The sequence below is a fragment of the Mercenaria mercenaria genome, chromosome 8, assembly GCF_021730395.1.
Source record: "Mercenaria mercenaria strain notata chromosome 8, MADL_Memer_1, whole genome shotgun sequence".
Taxonomy (NCBI): Eukaryota; Metazoa; Mollusca; class Bivalvia; order Venerida; family Veneridae; genus Mercenaria; species Mercenaria mercenaria.
Genome location: NC_069368.1, coordinates 14,387,880 through 14,408,067, shown reverse-complemented (window position 1 = coordinate 14,408,067; position 20,188 = coordinate 14,387,880). Strand labels below are relative to the sequence as shown.

Here is a 20,188-nt window from a genome sequence, read left to right as displayed (position 1 = left end):
TGGTACATCAACTCACAGTTGTTGTTTTTTTTTTCAGTTTAAAGGGACGTTATGTTCTTGACGGGCATCAAAAATACACACTTCAATTGTCTAAAAAGTATGAGCCAGCTGTACTGGCATACTTCGCTTTAATGTTTGCTGACTCAAGTTCTTTCAGAATCTACTATCGCATCCAACCCTGTTAACCATTTTTACCAGAGATGTTCTTCTTTTGTCCCCTTTCGTTAAGTTTTGCTTTGTTTTTAAGGACTGATGATGTAGGATCATTTTTTCTATAAGATTGTTTTCATACTCTGTGGGCTTGAAGAAAATTAGTTTCTAAGACAAATAAGAGCAGAAAAGGCACCACGCTCGTTTCATTTTCTAGAGCATTTTCTTCACCCACTGTTTTTAAATGCATTTCTGAAATTAAGTAAAATTGAAAAAAAGTGGGGTACTTCATAAAATGTGTGATATTTCTTTTAATTTTATCGGGATTTCAGGTCTTACAGGTTACAATAAATCATCATCAGGTACGGTATATATCAGTATTATAATATAAAAGGCATAAATGTCACCAAAGAGCTATAAAAATAAATTATATTTTACTTTGATGTCACTAACAAATCTCTTTCATGTTTACATGTTGACATAATTACCCCAGCCTCATTTTTCAATGAAAAAAAAACGTATTTTCATCTACAAAAACATCTGTTGTTAAGATTTTGAAAATATTTTGCTGCATTAATAACACACAAAACTGCTTCAAAGTGGAAAGAAAAAAGTTGGGGTCATCGTGCATCTAAGAGATATATTTAGAAAAACAAAACCTTTTAAAACTGGTGAACTTTGATAATTATTTTTAGTTCTTTTTGTTTTAATATATACTTCATAGATAATATATAATATAAAGTGCTATATGCTATAAACTTTTAGTTCAGTTGTAGCTTATCATAATTACCTATTTAAAATTACCGACCTCTACCACGTTGTCTTCTTCTTCTTCCAGTTTACTGACCATCTTCAACTGACTGAAGTAACTGCCAGGGAATGCACTAATTAAGAGATAGAAAAGAGTAAAAAGTGTGAAAGTATGTATAGTGCAGTTAAAACGGACAAAGACAATTAGATAAAAAGTCGGGACAGTTTGAGCATGGAATGACTCAACTGAACCGGCTGACATTGTACATCTTACATCAAATCAAGGCAAATGCCGACCAAAACTAATTAAGGGTGAAAAACTTTTTTCGCTGTAAAAATTGCTTTTAAATGGTACATTATCCATATTTTAATTATTTAGCATTTATTTTTGGCATAAATTTTGATATTCAGAGAAACATTTTTTTTTTCAAAATGGCGGATATCCTGAAAAAAAGTTTATTATGAACAAATTCTTATTGTTATTATTTGTCAGAGTTCTGTAAAACATTTAGAATGGCCTGCATTTTAATCCGACTCTTAGTTCCAAATCTGCGCGAAATCAAACACAACCTTGCGGATATCGACCAATCAGATTCCGACAGCTACACCGGATCCATTGTTGACAGTGAGACCGGCAATCTGAAGCGCATTCTTTCTCTGATCCCTCGAAGTAGGAAGAAACGAATATATATAGCAATGGCTTCAGCAACTATTTTTCTATTAGTTGTATTGCCACTTGCAATTTGGGCAGCTGACGAAAAGCCGAAAGGACCCAAAGTAACGGATAAGGTAAATGGGTCCTACCCCACCCACTCGTATTTACACGTGTCAGTTTTGATTTTTATATATTTCAGTTTTAGCTCGTCTGATTTTTGAAAAAAATCTACGAGGTATTTACCGTATTGTCGTCACTTGTTCGTCAGTGTTGGCGTTGGTTAAATTTTTTGTTTAGGTCCACCTTTTCTAAAAAACGGTAAGAGCTGCAGCTTTGAAACTTTACACACTTGTTTGTCATCATTAGTTGACTTCGTAGGCCAAAAACCATAACTCTGATGTGCATTTTGTCAAAATTATGGACCTTTTTGTACTTAGAAATTCTGAAGTATTTCTCTTTTCTTACATACTGACCAGCACTTGCACTAGTTGCAGACGAGCGATGGCACCCGCAGGCGTAGTCGAACTAATCCGACGTATAGTTTGTTTTATATTGTGACGGTCAAACTGTAACGTCGGACCAAAATGTGCCAAAAACCAAGAGAAATTGAGTTTTATGAAGTTTGCATTTAACACCAAATTTTGACATTTTTCTGCACTCTACTTGTAATACATAATAAATACAGACGAATACCTGATAATCTTGCTTGATTCTATCAGTAAATCGTTAAAAAATATGATAGTTTCAAAACGAAACATGTTAGCTGAAATCCTATGTAAACAAGCACCCAACTGCAGTGAAGTATGTACCGCGTCAAAATCGCCGACAGGTGAACTGGTCAATTTCGTCCCCCGTTCTTTTCTCGTAATTCACCTGTTACATGTTTTGAATTTGTTGAACTTTAGCGAGCAGTTTCAGTATGTTTTTTTTTTTTATCTGTTACAATGAAATTAATATAAATCTTCTAAATTCACGAATGTATAATTGATCCAAACAACAAAATGTAAAAGAAAAGTCAAAGGATCCATGCATTATATTTGATATTATGTTCCGCGAGAGTGAAATTCGGTGAGCGGCAGGAAATTTCCGTAACTGAAATGCACCCGTATTTTTAAGTAAGTTGTGCTTTTGTTGGCTTTATAACAAAATTCATTTGTATATAACATGAATAATTGTAATACAAAAGAAAAATGAAATATATTCGCACAAAACGTTTTTATACCACATTGAAAATCGGCGAGCCTAAGGGAATTATGAACTCAAATTACCTAAACTTCTGTTACATAAACAATTTGTTTAGCTTTTTTTTTTTGAAGCTCTATAATGCTGTTCAGTCAGAAAAAAAAAATAATTGAGAGAAGTTTATTATAATTTATTTCTGTATACGAGATTTACAGAAATAGTGTTCGCGACATAAGAGTCGATATCTCCAAGAAATAAATGTTTATTTCTGATCATCATCTTGACTACTCTGGTTTATTTTGAAAGATTTTTGATACTCGTCACATGCTTTTTTAGTTAAGTAATGGATTGATACTGGTTACAAGACCAATTCTGAATCGGCAGATTCTTTAGAAAGTTCGAAGCATAGATTTTTTTTATTCTAAATAATTTTTATTACGTTTTGAATATTAATAGATAATTGTAATTAATCGTCTGTCACAATCAAATAGATTAACAATAATTCAGGGCTTCGGAAATTTGCCGGTTTGTCGGTTTCGGACCGATTTTTGACTTTTCAGACTGATACGTGAAGTGAAAAAACGAAAAAAATCGGTCCGTAAAAATGGAGAAAAGTATAAATTTCGGTCTGATATCTCAATACACGATCACCTGCCAAGCAGGAAATTGTTGGTCGCACCCTCAGATAATCAATAAACGTGTCAAACGGTCTGATTGTCACTTTGATAATCGGTCCGTAATCAGCATGTGACGCAACCAGTGCTCGCGCGGCACATCCTTTAATGTTTGCAGACAGCCGACTGCAATGCATTAAACATTTTTGACTGGTTTCCAAATGTTTCTGACTGGATCCAAATCATTTCGACGGGGATCCACTTCTTTTATCTAGAATCCGATGGATGGTTTATTTCAAAAGGCTATGTTTGATCGCGGTAAAAAACAAAGGGTCACTGCATTTAATCAAGGAGTTATAATTGTGCATTATAGGTCTTTGATTTAATGAGACATCACACGGAAAACCAATAAAAATAATTTTTATAATTAATTTATTTGAAAAAATTTCATGATTCATTTGTTGGGGCGCCAGTTGAAACAAGTGTGGAAAATCTTCTTTGCAACCCGACTGTACAAAAAAGAAAATGAAAACAATGGACTGGCAAACACGAATGATAGAGAGAACCGGAGTGGCGCTGTTTATCAAATCGGTCTTTTAAAAAACGTTTCAAAATGAAATTTTGTTTACATCAGAAGAGAACATAACTTTATAAAATGTAGTTGCTTATTGAAGTACAACGTAAGTGAAATGAAATATCAGTGGCCAACCCGCGTGACATTTTGGTACTATGCATGCGGGAAATTTGATCTCAGCATTCACATAACGTACACATTCGGTCCGCGGCAGAGTATTCTTAAAATACTGAGGCTGTTTAGCAGAGAATATGTATCGTGTAATTCACTTTGACGCATTGTATTTTATAGAATTCCGTCAAAGAATGAGGAAACATCACAAAGTATCTGCCGTGTGTACGGTACCGAAGTCACGTGCGTTGGCTTTTAGACTAGTTACGTACGCGTTGTCAATGCCTCGGCAATTTTATCCTTGCAAGTATTTTCGTGGAAAAACATCGAAATTTAAACAAAGTAACGATCACACATAACACTGAATAACTGTCTTCATTGTATGGTAACTTGCGGTGACCGGTAACTCAGTTTTAATGCATGACATGCTTATTTCTTTACTCTATCACGTTTTACAAAATATGTAATATTGGGAATGCGGTGGGTGGGGTAGCGCCGATGTCAGGATTTTTGTTTCGGACCGATTGAGTTATCAAAATTTCCGGAGCCCTGCAATGATTGCAATAGGGGTGCAAATTAATAAAGTAAGTCTTTTTAAGCTGAAGTTGTTTGCAAATTAATTGATATCTCGTTTGCATTAAGTTTTACTTTACAGTAAATGCCCTTAGATTCTCCGGACAACAAAATAATTATTTTTTGAAATGATAATAAAAAAACCGACTTCTAACAACTCATTCTTGGCGGATTATTGAATGTCGCAAGTTTTCTTTAAATATAGTCACTATGCCGATTTACAAAAGATACGCATATTACGCGAAATATATAATTTGTAAGTCATTATATTTATATAGAAATATAACCACGCATAGTTACTTGATTTTGTTATCTAAAAAATATATATATTACTGTGCCCATGACAACAGAAAGGAGCTTGTTTGTTAGAGCCCGTTAGTTTAATTAGTACATTGGCAACACGTGTCACCATCATACATAACGCAGTCAACAATATAAAATCAAGTTGATTAGAGACATAAATTGTTAACACTTTCAACATATCAAAGGAAACACGGTAATGAAATTTCCCGCGTGCTTGGCGAATTTCAATCTTGTATAAAATATTTTTGCGCGAACATTTTTTTTTTATATATTCTTCTCGTAATTAATATATTTGTGAAAGTATTTAATTGAATTCTCTCCAAAAAAAAACAAAAAAGAACATCAAAACTATAGAACTTAGTTAAAAAATAAAAGTGTAATACGGTTAAACGTGTGATCGCTTCTCAAGTCTGAAACCATGTTACTTCTTCCCAGGATGACACGGGTGTAAGCTCCTCCGGTTTTGAGCCTTTCAATAAATACGCCCATATCGTCCCTACTTAACTAGATTCTTTTACTGACAGTGACATGAAAACAGTCGCGGGATCTGAAAATTGTTCAAGGAGGGCCGTTCTGAAAAAATATACGTACAGTAACTTTAAATACATACCATGAAGTTTGCATTCGTAGACAAAGTGACTTTGTATATTTTCTAGGCTGTTTTTATGTAGATATATTTTTCTGTATATTGTTCTTACGCTTTAAATAATAAACAACACAGTTAACATCATATTTCGCGTTCATTTCTTTTAAATTCACAATGACGTAAAAAATGAGAATTCAGCGTACAGGTTTCCACAGATTCTCCAATAATTGAAATGTAAATGCTGTAAAGTGCGCGTTTTCTGATTGGTCGAAAAAGGATCAAAACAATGCATCATGAAATATCATGGCTGAAAAACAAGGTCAATACTGCTCGCAGCAGATCCCAGGTTTTTGACATACTTTGGCTTGTCGTGGTGGCTGCAAAAGTCAGACATTGAAAAGCAGCCACTGAGCGACAGTAAGCTTGTCAACCGCAGGCGGTGCTCTTGTTTTTTCTTAATTGCTGAGAGGAAGCGTTTGATATGGATGTTCTGTGGCTTTCTTGTGATACGATACTCAGATAGTTTTCAAAATCCAGTTTTACGACTTTTTGTTACTAGAATAATGAAGGTTTGTTACTGGTCACAAAAATAGTGATAGCTGAAACTGGCCATATATGAAAAATTGGGGTAATTCTGAAAACTACAGGAAATTACTAAAAAAATATAAAAATCAAATGATTGAAATTTGACTATTATTTACTATTTTAATCTTTTTTATCAAAGCTTTTGACAGTTATTTACTATCACAGTATACACCAGAAGAAACAATCCCCATAACTCTGATTTGAATTTTGACAGATTTATGCCCCTTTTTAACTTGGAATTTTTTGGTTAAAGTTTTTGATAAAGTCAAATATCTCTGTTACTATCAAGCTTTGACTGAAACTTAAATAGTTATTACTATCAAGTACACAAGAAAACCCATAACTCTGATTGAATTTGAAGATTATGCCTTTTGAACTATCAAGGTAACACATAAGAAAACTCTGTCTCAAACCTTGATAAATAATGCTACTAATTTGCAGATTTTTGCCCTTTTACTGGCAAAGCCTATTTCAGAGTATAGCACTGAGAAAGCCAGCCGTGCTGTTTTACGGACAACTTTGTATAAATAATCTAGCCTTATTGCTTTTTTCGTTTGCCAATTTTTTCGCACCCAATTTCCGAATAATTTGGTCATTAGAGAAAGACTACTCATTTGGATAATTTGTCATTACCAATCACCTACTTTCTTCATTACATTTATTATCAAAGAAGACTACTCATGTTACCATTCATGTAATGTATCCTTTACTGACACTATCACTACCATTTTAGCTTTTATACCTACACACCTCACCTACCAAACACTACCACACAATTCAGACTGTGATTCCTTCTGATACTGCAGCCCCTCTGATGTTAACTGATATTAGCTGTTTAGTTTATGTTATTTATCTCAAAGAAACAAAGAATTTTACCTTAAGAAAACTTTATTTTATTATTTTTCCCCCCAAATTTAACAGGTTAACTCATAAAAATGTGAAAATAAGGGGCATACCGGTATTGTATATAAAATTGCAGTGGAAAAGGTGTTCTTAAATGCTCCCAAAATGCCCCAGAATGCAGGAAATCCAGGGGGGCATGTCCCGGACCCCTGACTTTAACACTGAAAGCTGTCTCGTTCACCCAGAACCTTCTAACCCTAAGTCTCGGTCACAAACTTCATGCCTGTCAGATCCCCCATGCAAAGTTCTGACAACAACAAAATATTTACATTTCTTAATGCATAAACCACCACTTTATGGCACTTTATATAGGTAAATACATTATTTTAACATAATCAGAGTTCAAAATATTTCCCTTAACAATGAATTTTTAAATTTTTTCCAATTTGACCAATTTTGCAAATCAAAATTGGTACTTTTCCCCAAAAATAGGCAGAAAAAGGCCTGATGCAAATTTATGTTTTCTATGTCTTAATTCTGTTAAGAAGCAGTGTGTTTTTAGCCCATCTGATATTTGAAGAATATCTACGAGGTATTGTCTTCACTTGATCATTGCATTGGTTAAAATTTTTGTTTAGGTCCACCTTTTCTCAAAAACAATAAGAGCTACAGCTTTTAAACTGCGTTTATCATCATATGGTGACTAGGTAGACCAAGAACCATAACTCTTAATACACATTTTGTCAGAAATTTGGCCCAGTTTATACTTTAGTAGTTTCATTTTCTTGGTTAAAATTTTTGTTTATGTCCACTTCTTTCCAAAAACTATGAGCTGCAGCTTTGAAACTTTGCACATTTATTTATCATCATTAGATGTCAGTAAATAGACCAAATATTACTTTAACCTGTATTTTGTCAGAATTATGGTTTTTTTTGTACTTCGAAAATTAGTGTTTCTTGGTTGTTTTTTTTGTTGAAGTTCACTTTTCTTGAATACTTACTGGGGCCTTCATGGCCGAGTGGTTAAGGTTGCTGACTTCAAATCACTTGCCCCTCATCGATGTCAGTTTAGAGCCTCGGGGCATTGAATTCTTCATGTGAGGAAGCCGTCCAGCTGGCTTACGGAAGGTCCATGGTTCTACCCAGGTGCCCGCTCATGATGAAATAATGCACGGAGGGGCACCTGGTGTCTTCCTCCACCATCAAAGCTGGAAAGTCGCCATATGACTTATAATTGTGTCGGTGTGACGTTAGACCCAACAAAATAAAATGAATACTTACTATAGCTTTGAGTAAGAAGGCTAAGAACCATAACTCTTCTCTTACATATTGATTAGTACCTGCAGATGAGCCATGGCACCCACAAGGGGTGCTCTTGTTTTATTTTTTAGGCTTATTTGGGGACCAAATTCGGCCACAATCCCAAATGCAAATAGTATGTGTTTTTTCACTATTTCAAAGTTTTAAAAAAATCAACCAAGACTGCACCATTTAAACATTGTTCATTTGAAACACAAGACTGTTTGCTAACTTAATACATTTATGACTTTAATTGTAACATTTTAATAAAAAATAAGACATTTAACAAATCCCAATTTAAGCATTTTACGACGCATTTTTCCCAGATGTTAAGGCCCTTGCCCCATTCCAAAATCAATGGAAAAAAACAACTGGAAAACTGAAAAGTTGGCTAGCTCCATTTCAACAGGCATGCAAAAATATCTAAATAATCAACTTAAGTTTTGTTTAGATGCCAGTATCTCCGAATCCTTCGGAAAATCACTACGTTTAAAGCATTTTCAAGAAGCACAGGGGACACAGTGTAGTGATAATGCATTTTCTTTTTTCAGGTTTATTTTGACATTGAAATAGGAGGCGAAAAACAAGGGAGAATCGTCATCGGATTGTTTGGAAAAACTGTCCCTAAAACAGTGGAAAATTTTAAGACACTGGCTGAAGGAAGTGCAGATGTAAGTTTTCGTTTTCGAAATGATCCTGTGTTGGCAACCTTCACCCAGTGTTGGCAACCTTGAATTTCATGTCAGTTCTTGAACTGTGCTTTAATTTGAAAAAAAAAATCAGGTCTTTGTAAAAAGCCATTAGTTAGAAACTAGTGTAAATTCTGCTTTTAGTTATGAATTTTTACTAGCCTTCATATTAACAAATTGGGTAAAATGCAAACACAGTATCAACATATTGTCTGTATGCAGAAAAGTCTTTTAAGCTGTTTCAATGCCAACAAGTAGTCCAGAAAAGGAAGTAAAAGTACTAACTTAAAGACTTTCGCTTTGACTTTCTGTATGAACCACGAAATCTACCAAAGATTCACTATTGTGTATATATATACATACTAAATGAGTCAAATTTATTTTAATGTAATTGTTGGATTTCTGTTATCTCGGTATCCTGTTACGATTCTTTTAAAATTGCAGGACAAAACATTGACGTACAAGGGAAGCAAATTTCATCGCGTTATTAAAGATTTTATGATACAAGGTGGTGACTTTACAAGAGGAGATGGCACTGGAGGTTTGTATTAATTTCGTTAATTTAAATTATCTAACACATATTTAGGCTATTAGCTTTCTATTAGAAAATATGCTAAAGTTCTGCAATGGAAATATTGCGCAACTATAAGATGGCAGTACTATGCCGCTAAAGAATGAGTGCATTTTTCTGTATGCAAAGCTTGTAAATTTTTTATTACATATGTATCTACATATATAAATATTATATAAATATTATAAATTTGTTCAGTAGTCTGAACAAAACTGATCTAAATGAAAGAACAACACACATTCTAACACAACCCGATTTGTTTTCCTATTAAACAAAGAAGGCTGAAAATCGTGTGTTAGGCGCAACAATTCATTTTACTGAAGTCACAATTATGACGTCATAGTGTCAAACAGCATAGCGGTGCGCTGGAAAAGAAACCAACAGAAATATTTGGTGAATGACGTAAAGGATGTAAAAAATAATCCTTGATTACATATTAGAATTGAAATAATATATCTCATTTAGTGATTTGCTCTTGCATAAAATCGTTGTTGTTCAGGTGCATATAAATATATCAATCGGGCTGTGTCCTCGTGATATAATTCTTTCGCATCTGAACACCAAACAATGATTTTAATCAACGACAAATCACTAAATGAGATATATTATTTCTTAATTAAATAATTTAACAGAACAGAATGTCATTATTATACTTGGAGAAATCTTTTTAAAAGATATTATAAATCATTTATGTTTTATATTTCAAAAGTATCAACACCAATTATGCAGTCTTTTGAGATGCAATTAGCTATATACTTTCTTTGTTGAACGAAATTGAGACATCTACACTATATGCTAGAAATGAGACACCGAATGAGTTTTTTACCAATTTTTGAGCTTGATTGTATGACCTTACTTGAATCATGCTTGAGTCTGTTTTCTGGGGTGGGGGAGGGGGGGAACTGTACGATCCAGCGGCCATTGCATTGAGCAGGGCGCACCTTAATCTCTAGACCACTACTCCGCTTCTATGCCAACCTACTCATAAAGTCAAAACATGAGAGTTGAACTGCTCGGAGTGCCTACAGTTTCAGGTATAGTTTCAGGTATGTCCTTAGATATGCATTTCAGGTATGCCCTAATTAAATAAGATTCCGTCATATGAAGGTTTTGTTGTCTAATTTCAGGGAAGAGTATCTTTGGTGAGAAGTTCCCTGATGAGAACTTCAAACTGAAGCACTATGGCTCTGGATGGCTGAGTATGGCCAATGCTGGTAAAGATACAAATGGATCTCAGTTCTTTATCACTACAAAGAAGACTGAGTGGCTGGATGGTCGACATGTTGTTTTTGGAAAAGTTCTTGAAGGAATGGTTAGTTGTTTTTAGCTCACTTTAGCCAAAGACTCAAGGTTCAAGCTTCTGTGACCGCTTGATGTCCGTCATGCATCTTCCGTCGGTCAACAATTTATAAAAAGATCTTCTTCAAAACTACTGGTCAGATTTACACCAAACTTCACAGGACTGATCCTAGAGAGGCCCCCTTTCAAAATTGCCCAAACAATTAAAATCCATTCAGAACTGTGGTTGCCATGGCAACTGAAAGGAAAATCTTTAAAAATCTTCTTCTCCGAAATTGTTAGCTGGATGTCAAAAATATTTTGTAGAAATGATCTCTAGGTGACCCTCTACCAAAGTTGCATAAGCTGTTCTATTTCGGTAAAAAATGTGGCTGTCAGGGGGCGGGGCTTATTTGCCTGTATGGATTTCAAAAACGTTTTGTAGAAATGATCTCTAGGTGACTTTCTACCAAAATCGCTTCAGCCATTCTATTTCGATTTTCCATATATAGCTGTATTTTAAATTTCAAAAATCTTCTTCTCTGAAACCTGAAGACTAGAGCTTGGATATTTGGTATGTGGCATTGTCTAGTGGACTTTTACCAATATTGTTCAAGTTATGATCCCAAGGTCAATATTGGTCCCTCCCCATGGTCCCTTGAATTAACATAGAGGTCTAGAGGAAAAACATACAAAAATGTTCTCCTCTGAAACCGAGAGGCACAGAGCTTAGATATTTTACATGTGGCATTGTCCAATGGTCCTTTACTAAGATTGTTCAAATCATGATCCGGGATCTATTTAAAGCCCCGCCCTGGGGTCAAATAATTTTTATATGAGTTATATAGGAAAAATATACTTCAAAAATTATCTGATCATATTTCCTAGACTGCTTAATTATAATTACCTGATGACCCCAAGTAATTAGGGGTCACTTGTCTTTGACCTTGACCTACTGACATACTTCCTTGTTTTTTAAGATACACCCTTGAAATTTGGATGACCTAAACAGTTTTGCACACTGAACTTAAAACTGACTTTCAGTGACCATGAATGTGACCTACTGACCTACTTCCTTAATATTTTAGCATCAGTTTGACATTTGAAACATGTAGCTCATATTACTCAGGTGAACGATCCAGGGCCATCATGACCCTCTTGTTATTTTGTTTCATCATGCTCCTAAGGACATAATAACTGAATTGCACGAACATCATACCCACTGAGATCCAGATTTTTCATGTTGCTCTAACACTTTTTATTTGAAAAAAAAAAAGGTTTATTTCAGTATTATAGTATTTTTGTTTGTTTTATTAGCTCACCTGTCACATGGTGACAAGGTGAGCTTTTGTGATCGCCCTTCGTCCGTTCTTCCACAATTTCTTGTGAACATGATAGAGACCACATTTTGCAACCGATTTTAATCAAACTTGCACATAACTTGTATTGGTATAATATCTCGATTCCTTTCGAAAACTGGCCAGATCCCTTCATGGGTTCCAGAGTTATGGCCCTTAAAGGACCAAAATTTGCTATTTTGGCTTGTGAACACGATAGAGACCACATTTTGCAATCAACTTTAATCTAACTTGCACACAACTTGTATTGGCATAATATCTCGGTTCCTTTCGAAAACTGGCAAGATCCCATCATGGGTTCCTGAGTTATGGCCCCTTAAAGGCACTGACCTCCAGATTTGGTTAAAAAATAATCTTTCTTTCGAATTGGAGTTTGGTCATATTATGAACATTAGGAAATGAGTTTTTGTTAGCTCACCTGAGCAATGCTCAGGTGAGTTTTTCTGATCGCTCGATGTCCGGCGTCCGTAGTCTTGTCGTCCGTCGTCTGTCAACATTTAGCTTGTGTATGCGATAGAGGCTGTATTTTTCAATTAATCTTCATGAATATTGGTCAGAATGATAACCTTGATGAAATCTAAGCCGAGTTCGAAAATGGGTCATCTCGGGTCAAAAACTAGGTCACTAGGTCAAATCAAAGAAAAACCTTGTGTATGCGATAGAGGCTGTATTTTTCATTTAATCTTCATGAATATTGGTCAGAATGATAACCTTGATGAAATCTAAGCCGAGTTCGAAAATGGGTCATCTCGGGTCAAAAACTAGGTCACTAGGTCAAATCAAAGAAAAACCTTGTGTATGCGATAGAGGCAGTATTTTTCAATTAATCTTCATGAGTATTGGTCAGAATGATAACCTTGATGAAATCTAAGCCGAGTTTGAAAATGGGTCATCTCGGGTCAAAAACTAGGTCACTAGGTCAAATCAAAGAAAAACCTTGTGTATGCGATAGAGGCTGTATTTTTCAATTCTTCTTCATGAATATTGGTCAGAATGATAACCTTGATGAAATCTAGGCCGAGTTCGAAAATGGGTCATCTGGGGTCAAAAACTAGGTCACTAGGTCAAATCAAAGAAAAACCTTGTGTATGCAATAGAGGCAGTATTTTTCACTTGATCTTCATGAATTTTGGTCAGAATGATTGCCTTGATGAAATAAAGGCCGAGTACAAAAATGGGTCATCTCGGATCAAAAACTAGGTCACTAGGTCAAATCAAAGAAAAACCTTGTGTATGCGATAGAGGCGGTATTTTTCAATTGATCTTCATGAATTTTTGTCAGAATGATAACCTTGATGAAATCTAGGCCGAGTTCGAAAATGGGTCATCTTGGGTCAAAAACTAGGTCACTAGGTCATATCACGTAAAAACCTTGTGTATGTGATAGAGGCAGTATTTTTCAATTGATCTTCATGAATTTTGGTCAGAATGATTGCCTTGATGAAATTTAGACCAAGTTCGAAAATGGGTCATCTGGGGTCAAAAACTAGGTCACTAGGTCAAATCAAAGAAAAACCTTGTGTATGCAATAGAGGCTGTATTTTTCAACTGATCTTCATGAAATTTAGCCAGAATGATTCCCTTGATAAAATCTAGGCCGAGTTTGAAAATGGGTCATCTGGGGTCAAAAACTAGGTCACTAGGTCTGATCGAAGAAAAACATTGTGTATGCAATAGAGGATGTATTTTTCAATTGATCTTCATGAAATTTGGTCAGAGTGATTGCCTTGATGAAATCTAAGTCGATTTTGAATATGGGTTATCTGAGGTCAAAAACTAGGTCACTAGGTCAAATTAAAGAAAAATCTTGTGTATGCGAAAGGGACTGTTTTTTTCAATTAATCTTCATGAATATGGGTCATCTGAGGTCAAAAACTACGTCACTTGGTCAAATCAAAGAAAAAACTTCTGTATGTGATAGAGGCTGTATTTTTCAGTTGATCTTCATGAATTTTGGTCAGAATGATTGCCTTGATAAAATCTACGTCGAGTTTGAACATGGGTCATCTAGGGTCAAAAACTAGGTCATATCTAAGAAAATGCTTGTTACATCGCAAGAGACCAATTTTTTGGTCCAGTCTTAATGAAAATTGGTCAGAATATTTGTTTCCATGAAATCACTAGGTCAAACATGTTTTACACTGTTATGGAGTGTTTCTTAGGTGAGCGACCTAGGGCCATCTTGGCCCTCTTGTTTCTAAAATTTTTTTAAAATTCCATATTAATAAAATAAGATGACCGCGTCGGGAATTAAACCCCGGACCACCGCGGCAATAAAGACATTTTCCCCGTCGTCGTAACCAACAGCGCTATAGCGGAAGTAGTGAATTATGACTTCAAAATATAAATATTTATAATCGAGACAGTTTACCTGGAGTAAAAGCGTTACAAACGCTTTTTGATTTTCATCGTAAAAAGTAGTAAAAACAGCAAATTCTCATGTGTTTCTGTAACATATAGTTTGTCAGTAATTAAGTTTTAAAGCCTTCTTAAGAAATATAGCATTTATTTCCAGATATCTAAAAAAAAATTTGTTGTCGAACGATCTGGAGGCCAGTCCCTATAAAGGGCCAAAATTTGCTATTTTGGGCTTGTGAACACGATAGAGACCACATTTTGCAATCAACTTAAATTAATCAAACTTGCACACAGTGTGTATTGGCATAATATCTCGGTTCCTTTTGAAAACTGGCCATATCCCATCATGGGTTCCAGAGTTATGGCCCCTTAAAGGGCCAAAATTTGCTATTTTTGGCTTGTGAACACGATAGAGACCACATTTTGCAACCAACTTTAATCAAACTTGCACACAACTTGTATTGGCATAATATCTCGGTTCTTTTCGAAAACTGGCCATATCCCATCATGGGTTCCAGAGTTATGGCCCCTTAAAGGGCCAGAATTTTCTACTTTGGCTTTTGCAGCCATATAGAGACTACATTTATGGTTTGATTTGATACAAACTTGCAAAATATTTTTAACAACAATAAATCTTGGATTCCATAATGAATCTGTCAGATCCAATCATAGGTTCCTGAGTTATGGCCCGTGATTGACCACTGAAAGAGCCAAAATTTGTTGATTTTTACCTTGTGAACACAATAGAAGTGACATTTTATATTTGATTTTAACCACACTTACACACAACTTAAGTCACAATAAGATCTTGGTTCCTTTTGAAAACTGGGTAGATTCCATCATGGGTTCTAGAGTTACTGTCCCTGAAAGGGGCAAAATTTTCTTTTTTGGCCCTTTCAGCCATATGGAGGTTTCATTTATGCTTTGATTTGATACAAACTTGCACAGAATAATTATCTTGATGATCTCTAGGCCTGGATTGAAAGTGGGTCATATTGGGTCAAAAACTAGGTCATTAGGTCAAATCAAAGGAAAATCTTGTTAACAACCTAGAGGCCACATTTATGACCCTATCTTCATGGAACTTGGTCAGAATGTTTATCTTGATGATTTCTAGGCCAAGTTTGAAATTGGGTCACTTGGGGTCAAAAACTAGGTCACTCGGTCAAATCTAAGGAAAAGCTTGTTAACACTCTTGAGGTCACATTTATGACCTATCTTATGAAACTTGGTCAGAATGTTTATCTTGATGATTCCTAGGCCAAGTTCAAAACTGGGCCAAATGGGGTCAAAAATTAGGTCACCCGTTCAAGTCAAAGGAAAAGCTTGTTAACACTCATGTTCTATCTTCATAAAACTTGGTCAGAATGTTTGTTATGCCCCCCTTCAAAGAAGGAGGGGTATATTGTTTTGCAGATGTCGGTCGGTCGGAATGTAGACCAGTCTGTTTCCGGATGATAACTCAAGAACGCTTGGGCCTAGGATCATGAAAGTTGATAGGGAGGTTGGTCATCACCAGCAGATGACCCCTATTGATTTTGAGGTCTGTATGTCAAAGGTCAAGGTCACAGTGACCCTGAATAGTAAAACGGTTTCCGGATGATAACTCAAGAACACTTGGGCCTAGGATCATGAAAGTTGATAGGGAGGTTGGTAATGACCAGCAGATGACCCCTATTGATTTTGAGGTCAGTATGTTAAAGGTCAAGGTCAAAGTGACCCTGAACAGTTAAACTGTTTCCGGATGATAACTCAAGAATGCTTAGGATTAGGGTCACGAAAGGTGATAGGGAGGTTGGTCATGACCAGCAGATGACCCCTATTGATTTTGAGGTCAGTATGTCAAAGGTCAAGGTCGCAGTGACCAGGAACAGTAAAATGGTTTCCAGGCAATAACTCAAGAACGCTTGGGCCTAGTGTCAGGAAAATTGATAGTTTGGTTGGCCATGACCAGCAGATGACCCCTATTGATTTTGAGGTCATTAGGTCAAAGGTCAAGGTCGCATTTGCCAGGAACAGTTAAACGGTTTCTGATCTTCTGTTCCAAAACCATAGGGCATAGGGCTTTGATATTAGGTATGTAGCAAAATCTAGTGATCCTCTATCAAGATTGTTCAGATTATTTCCCTGGGGTCAAATATGGCCCCATCCTGGGGGTCACATGGTTTATATAGACTTATATAGGAAAAAAACTTTGAAAAACCTCTTGTCCAAAACCACAGGGCCTAGGGCTTTGATATTTTGTATATGACATCATCTAGTGGTCCTCTACTAAGATTGTTCAAATTTTTCCTCTAGGGTCAAATATGGCTCCGCCCTGGGGGGTCACATGGTTTACATAGACTTATATAGGGAAAAACTTCTTGTCCAAACCACAAAGACTATGGCTTTGATATTTTGTAATGTAGCATCATTTAGTGGTTCTCTACGAAGTTTGTTCAAAGTATCCCTCTAGGGTCAAATATGGCCCCGCCCCAGGGGTCATATGGTTCATATAGACTTATATAGGGAAAAACCTAGAATCTTCATGTCCATAACTTACATCATTCAGATTTTGACCACATGTATAGTTTTGAGTAGCAAGATGAACCTTGACATGAGTTGACCTTGATCTTGGCCTAGTGACCTACTTTCACATTTTTGTAGCTACAGCCTTCAGATTTGGACCACATGCACAGGTTTGTGTACCAAAAAAAACTTTGACCTTGTTATTGACCTAGTGACCTACTTTCACATTTTTGAAGGTACAGGCTTCAAATTTGGACCACTTGCATAGTATTTTGTTTCAAAATAAAATTTGACCTTGATTTTGACCTAGTGACCTACTTTCACATTTCTCAAGCTACAGCCTTCAAATTTGAACCCTAAGCATAGTTTTGTGTACTGAAATGAACTTTGATCTTGAGATTGACCTTGTGACCTACTTTCACATTTTTGAAGGTACAGGCTTCAAATTTGGACCACTTGCATAGTTTTGTGTTCCGAAATAGAATCTGACCTTGATTTTGACCTAGTGACCTACTTTCACATTTCTCAAGCTGCAGCCTTCAAATTTGGACCGCGTGCATATTTTTATGTTCTGAATTGAAATTTGACATTGATTTTTACCTGTTACCTTACTTTCACATTTCTCAAGCTACAGCCTCCAAATTTGAAGCACATGCATAGTTCTGTCTACCGAAATGAACTTTGACCTTGAAATTGATCTAGTGACCTGCTTTCACATTTCTCAAGCCACAGCTTTCAAATTTGGACCACATACACATTGTTTTGTACCGAAAAGAAATTTGAACTTGATTTTGACCTTGAGCTAGCCTTGAAATTTGGAACATTCGAAAATGGCTCAGTGGATGGCGCCAAGATCACTCTGTAATCTCTTGTAAGGTTATTAGGTTAAAGGTCAAGGTCAGATTAAACCAGAATGGTAGAACTTTAATTTACAGTGAGCATATAATTTCTGTTCCTTGTGCAATTACTGAATGCATCAAGGGGGGCATTTTGTGTTCGACGAGCTCTTGTTATCATGAAGTCTTGGTTGATTTCAAATCTGGGTCAAGTAGGGTCAAAAACTAGGTCAATAGGTCAAATCAAAGGAAAAGCTTGTATACACTCTAGAGGCTACTTTTTTGCTCCAATCTTCCCGAAACTTTGTCAGAATGTTTGTTTTCATGAAATTTTGGAGAAGTTCGAATCTGGGTCATATGGAGTAAAAAACTAGGTCACTAGGTCAAATCAAAGAAAATGCTTGTTTACACTCAAGGGACCACGTTTTTTGCTTCAATCTTAATGAAAATTGGTCAGAATATTTGTCTCCATGAAATCAGTAGGTAAAACATGTTTACACTGTTATGGTGTGTTACTCAGGTGAGCGACCTAGGGCCATCTTGGCCCTCTTGTTATCCATTTACAGTTGCTTTATTTAATGTTTATTCATCTGTCATAAACTCCACTGACACCCGCCTGCTTAGCTCAATAGAGAGCACCTATCTACGGATCGCGGGGTCGTGGGTTTGATCTTCGGGCAGACTATGTTCTCCGTGATGATTTGATAAAAGACTGTGTCTGAAATCATTCTACCTCCACCTCTGATTCATGTGGGGAAGTTGGCAGTTACTTGCAGAGAACAGGTTTATACTGGTACAGAATCAGGACCACTGGTTAGCTTAACTGCCTGCCGTTACATAACTGAAATACTGTTGAAAAATGGCGTTAAACCAAAAACAACAAATCAAAAAACATAAACTCTACTGTGTTTGTTTTTGCTCACCAGAGCAGATTTGCTCAAAAGGAGCTATTGTGATCACTAACAATCAGCCAGTCATCTGTCAGTCAATCTGCCTCTACATTTTTTCAAGCCGTATTTTCAGGGTGGCCAACTCACCTGACTTCCTTGGTATCTACCTCACAGGGAAAATGGCTGGATTCAGGTCAAGTGAGAAGTGACCCATTCATTTATTGGCTGCTATTTTATAATGAAAAAGCATGATTACAGTACAACCTCACCCTATAGTTTTTCCAGCTGATAGTCCAGTGAGAGTAAAATGTGTGATGAAAAGTACATTTCAGTATTAAGAGATTTCACATACCAATAATGCAAAATTGTCACAATAATTTGCTGTAATACCAGTAGAATCACATTTTCTGTGAAATACCAGTAGTATGCAGTAATCCTAATAAGCCTAACTAGTCACCTTTACTTCATTATAAACAATATGGAGTTAAAATTTTATTGAAATATCATTTCAGAAAGTGGTGCGAAAGATTGAGAGTACAAAAACAAAACCTGGAGATAAACCAGAGAAAGACGTAGTTATAGCAGATTGTGGATCGTTACCTGTAGATAAACCATTTGCTGTATTGAAGAAAGCATCAGAAGAATAAACTAGATGTATATAATTGTATTAAAATTTCTTCTATGTGTTCTTGCTTCTGATTCTGTCAGTTTTTCAGCTTTGGACCTCTATTTCATTTTGCAAATGGATAGTATAAAAAACTGGTCAAAACTAATTATTACTTAAAAAAAATTAATACCTCTGTCTGCAGTCACTTTATTTCAGCAAGTGCTGCTGCTATAGTGGATGTACACAGATACAATGAAAAAAGTAGATTTTGTAGACAATAGAAATAACGGCTTGTAGGATTGGCAATTATTCTATTAAATTTAAGAAGAATCTAATGTGTATATTTATGGAATTTTTGAAAAATTAATAGATCAGTGATGACTTTTTCCCAGGCTAGCAGTTAACTAGTGCCAAGTGTATATTTTTTGTATTCTTTTGCTGAATGTCTTGTCAAAAATGCTACCTTTTATCATTGATGAATCCATAGCATTTATGCCTTATTTCTTTATTTTATAAAAACTGTTTGTTTGTTTTGGAAAGGTATGTAATGATACATGTATAACAAATTCACTATTACAGTGCTGGAGCATTAGCTGTAGGAGTTATTTTGCTTTTATAAAATTCCATACTTCATTTGTACGTAGGATAGAAATTAAAATAGATGCTTTTCTTATTACTCTAATATTTAAAATATTTTTAGTGAATATTTTGCTAATAATTTTATATACTTGTTTTTCTTATGTTTTGCTCTTTACATGTAATAGAAACTACATATGTTTTAAATTTTATTATATTGGGTCCCTTTTCATCAATGTTTAGTCTGAAACTTAGAGAAGAATGACAAATAATTTGCTGTAATTTTATTGCA

The 20,188-nt window shown here is 35.5% G+C and overlaps 1 protein-coding gene across 1 annotated transcript; it reads left to right on the top strand.

The window, feature by feature from the left end:
* The first annotated feature begins 1,481 nt into the window (after positions 1-1,481).
* LOC123523017 (peptidyl-prolyl cis-trans isomerase B-like) lies at positions 1,482-20,188 on the top strand. Its single transcript, XM_045300598.2, has 5 exons — positions 1,482-1,689; positions 8,777-8,896; positions 9,359-9,455; positions 10,613-10,797; positions 19,226-20,188. Exons 1-5 carry the CDS (start codon positions 1,597-1,599, stop codon positions 19,358-19,360), a joined length of 630 nt encoding a protein of 209 aa, XP_045156533.1. The 5' UTR covers positions 1,482-1,596; the 3' UTR covers positions 19,361-20,188.

What these genes read in the sequence shown, in the direction of transcription:
- LOC123523017 (XM_045300598.2), top strand. Translation starts at nt 1,597, where the DNA reads ATGGCTTCAGCAACTATTTTTCTATTAGTTGTATTGCCACTTGCAATT. An exon ending in TGGCTGAAGGAAGTGCAGAT is followed by an intron (nt 8,897 to 9,358) that starts GTAAGTTTTCGT and finishes TTAAAATTGCAG; the next exon opens with GACAAAACATTGACGTACAA. An exon ending in AAGAGGAGATGGCACTGGAG is followed by an intron (nt 9,456 to 10,612) that starts GTTTGTATTAAT and finishes GTCTAATTTCAG; the next exon opens with GGAAGAGTATCTTTGGTGAG.